Source organism: Nanorana parkeri, unplaced genomic scaffold, assembly GCF_000935625.1.
Source record: "Nanorana parkeri isolate BGI_ZX_2015 unplaced genomic scaffold, ASM93562v1 scaffold1417, whole genome shotgun sequence".
NCBI lineage: Eukaryota > Metazoa > Chordata > Amphibia > Anura > Dicroglossidae > Nanorana > Nanorana parkeri.
The window spans coordinates 53,689-57,499 of NW_017307685.1; the positions used below are offsets into that span (position 1 = coordinate 53,689).

The 3,811-nt window shown below is 39.2% G+C and overlaps 1 protein-coding gene across 1 annotated transcript; it reads left to right on the plus strand.

Annotated features, from left to right (window-relative positions):
- The first annotated feature begins 672 nt into the window (after positions 1–672).
- Positions 673–1,713, plus strand: LOC108798159 (forkhead box protein D5-A-like). Its single transcript, XM_018569888.1, has one exon. It carries the CDS (start codon positions 673–675, stop codon positions 1,711–1,713), a length of 1,041 nt encoding a protein of 346 aa, XP_018425390.1.
- The last annotated feature ends 2,098 nt before the right edge of the window (positions 1,714–3,811 follow it).

Sequence of the window (3,811 nt, forward strand, 5' to 3'; positions counted from 1 at the left end):
TCTCTCTCTCTCTCTCTCTCTCTCTCTCTCTCTCTCTCTCTCTCTCTCTCTCTATCTATACATCTATTGATTACCTATTTACAAAATATCTATCTATCTATCTATCTATCTATCTATCTATCTATCTATCTATCTATCGTGTAATGCAGTTTTTAAATGTTAGCGTGCAGCACTAGTCGTGCATATAATATTAACCCTTGCATTTCTGGATTTGATAAAACGTCCGAATTAGGGAACATAGCTAGATTACACATGGATGAGCGCATTTAAAAGCTCTGAAAGCTCAGTTCTTGAGTCACAAAGAGTGTAAACAGCCTGGACAAACATTGATCCACAATAGTGAGCTTAACAAACCATTGCATGTGTTGTAAATAATGAAAGTTGCCAGAGTCTATTGATGTGCACAGCAAGTGTTAATTCCCATCCTGAGGACCACCACTCTTGTTGACCCAGCCCCTCCTTCCCAGGTGCAGGACCCTCATAAAAGCTTATCTGGCAGATTATCTCCAATTCAATTGCAGATGACTGGCCGACAGAGCTGGGTGTCTTTAGGGAAGAGAGCAGTGTCCTGGCATTCGGTGAAGGAATTCCTCCAGAGATACAAGACAGCACGGAGAGGACATTGCAATCCCGGCAGTTTATTACAACTGTCCCAGACGGTCACCCCTGGCCATGAGTTTCTTCCAACAGAACAGCAACTCCGAGGAGCAGTTCTTCTCAAGGATCTCAGAGGAGGAAGATGAAATTGATATCCTGGGAGAAGATAATAGCTGTGATTTCCAGCAACATTTCTGCCTCCAGCCTCCATCTTCAGACATGGACCATGAGGAGATGTCCCCTACCAAATCCAGCTGTGGGGATTCAGAGAGCGACTCTTCCGGGGAAAGTGAGATTGGGTCTACAGAGCAGAACATGAATGCTGGGGGAAAATCAAAGAGGACCTTGGTGAAACCCCCTTATTCATACATCGCCTTGATCACTATGGCTATACTACAGAGCCCCCACAAAAAGCTGACCCTCAGCGGAATCTGTGACTTCATCAGTAATAAATTCCCCTATTATAAGGACAAGTTCCCAGCCTGGCAAAACTCCATTAGGCACAACTTGTCCCTCAATGACTGCTTTATCAAGATCCCCAGGGAGCCGGGTAACCCAGGCAAGGGTAATTATTGGACCCTGGACCCAGCTTCAGAAGACATGTTTGATAATGGAAGCTTCCTTAGGAGGAGGAAACGGTTCAAAAGACACCACAACGAATTCATCAAAGATGGCTTGATGGTCTACCCTCCCTTTAATTACTACAGACCTTACAGAGCTTTTCACCCACAGACATTTGTTCAGCCCCATGCCCTAACACCATTGCCCATAACTGAAAGACTGGTGATCCCTACACACCCGCAGATCTCTTACCAGGATATTCCTCATGGGAAACTCACCAGCAACGCCCAAGGACAACATATACAGCTCAAACCCCAGGCTTTTGGCAACCAACAACCTCCAAATAAGTGCTCCTTTAGCATTGAGAGCATTATGAAGAAACCCAAGGAGCCAGAAGTCTCTGTTCCAGACCTCCATCAGTCCTGGAGCTATAACCATTTTCTGCAAAGGTCAGCTTCAATGCTGCCAGCCATACTTAACATAAATGCTGGACCTCTGGTATCATCCTATGGACCCAGACAGTACTGCCATATGAGGTTCCCCACTAGCTTCTGATATATATTCTGATATATATATACTTTGCTAGAATTAACTGTAACAGAACCTGAGCAATCACAAGACTACCACTGTGCTGCTTTTCTCTTGTATTTAACTAACCAATGTCTGATCTAAAGCAAATCAGAATTATTTATTACTGTACTTTATTATATAATACCAACGATCCCCATCACTGCTCTGCTTTTTTTTTTTTAGCACTGAGCAGTTGGTGTGGAAGGTATAATTATTTGTTGATGTGCTTTTTGTTTTTATTTTGGCTCTCTGAGAGTAGTGTGTTGTATTTAAAATTTTGAATGGCTGTGAAGTTATCCTATGTTGTTTCTTGTTTCTTTTGTAAATGTAAATAGTTATGTAAATGTAAATAGGAAGTATTTATTGTCAGAGAGATAAGGAGACGTGTGGTAAATCCATACAATAAAACTGTTTATTAGTGATAAAGAAGGCTGCTTTATTTTGTCCTTTTTAATGTGAAATAGAGGTTTGTTTTGCTTTATTGGAGGAAACAGATATATGATATAATTTACTTTGAATCTCATAAATATGCCATGCAGTAAAGGAGTACAGGTCTATGGTTATATATTTCAACTAGAAAATTTCCCAGGAACAGTTTAACATTTCAGTGGATAAAAGATATACATGAACTAAGTGGTGTAACAGGTGCATAAGGTGTAACATTAAACCATTTGATACCCCAAACTGCAAGCAAAAGAATACAGGAGTAAATTATGTTTATACAAGTGAGCTTGTTACATTTACTTATTATTAAAGTGGCGATCCACTGTAGCATTTGTTTGGTCAGAGTGGTCTGTATGAAAAGAGTTTAAAAAAATGCACTGACACAATATAATTATGAGTTCATATGACAGATCACATAGCAGCTATACACTGGTTACATTTCTCACATGTTCTTGTTTCGTACTTTAGTATATAGTCTGCTTGTAAAATATAGAAGTAGTGTGCTACTGAAAAAATTGTACACTAATAGATGGTATAGGTGTTAATCTATTATTATTATTAATCTAATAAAGTCAGCATTCACTTCAAATACTCAGTCAGGGAAATTAACAAACACAAATTCACACCCACCATTCTGGGGAGCACAGTCAGGGTAAAAATCACATAGCAAAATACACACAAAAAAGAGCAAATTTGCCAAAAATAACAGTAACAATCTCTATGATTAAGCCTATCTGGTGGTACACGTGAGAGGCTATAGGATTGGAGTGGGATGATTTTACTGTGAAATTGGATGGAATGAACTTTCAATCAATCTGATTTTTTATGAACTGTGGGATGTGTGGCTCTACATTGGAATTTCAACAATCAAATCACTATTATTATCAAATGTAAAAAGGCAAACAGTACTTGTCATCTTATTATGCTGTTTGGTAACACAAGAGACTATGTAGAGAAAGGTGTGTTACACTTAATTTTTACATTAAAATGCTGATATCTGGAAAGCTACCCAAAAAATTAATTTATCAGTTCTCTTTGACCTGATGGGTGTTTTGAAATCTGTATAGCATTATATTGGGCTTTAGATGTATGCATTGCGGAAAGGTACCTTATGTGTGCTTGTGTGTTGCGGTGCCAATAATTTTGAATATCATCTTAATGCACTTACACAACACAGCAGTGCACTGCACCACCACAGACAGAAATGCACTACCGTGCATCATGGTGCAATGCGTAAAAAAAAAAGGTAAAGGTACTTTTATTGTCAGTTCTGTCGGGGTGCTGAGACACACATTAACATTAAAATATATCATGTGTGTTTATGCAGTGCACCAGCATAGACAGGTATAAAGTGTTTCATTATTTTATAGGCAAATTACACTAAAACATTGTCCCCCACCTTCTTAGAAAATCATGAACTGAACACCTTAAACAGACACCTTTTCAGGAACAAATAGTCAAGGTGATACATGAATGGTCCTTGCACAGTTGCTTTCATTGGATGCCCCTGCCGTATTATGGAATACATGGCACATGTCAGCAGGATTTTACTGTATGTTGGGAGCAGGCTTCATTATACTTAGGATTAGTGAATCAGCCGTTGTTCAGATATAGTATGCCACCAGCACACTGGAATCGA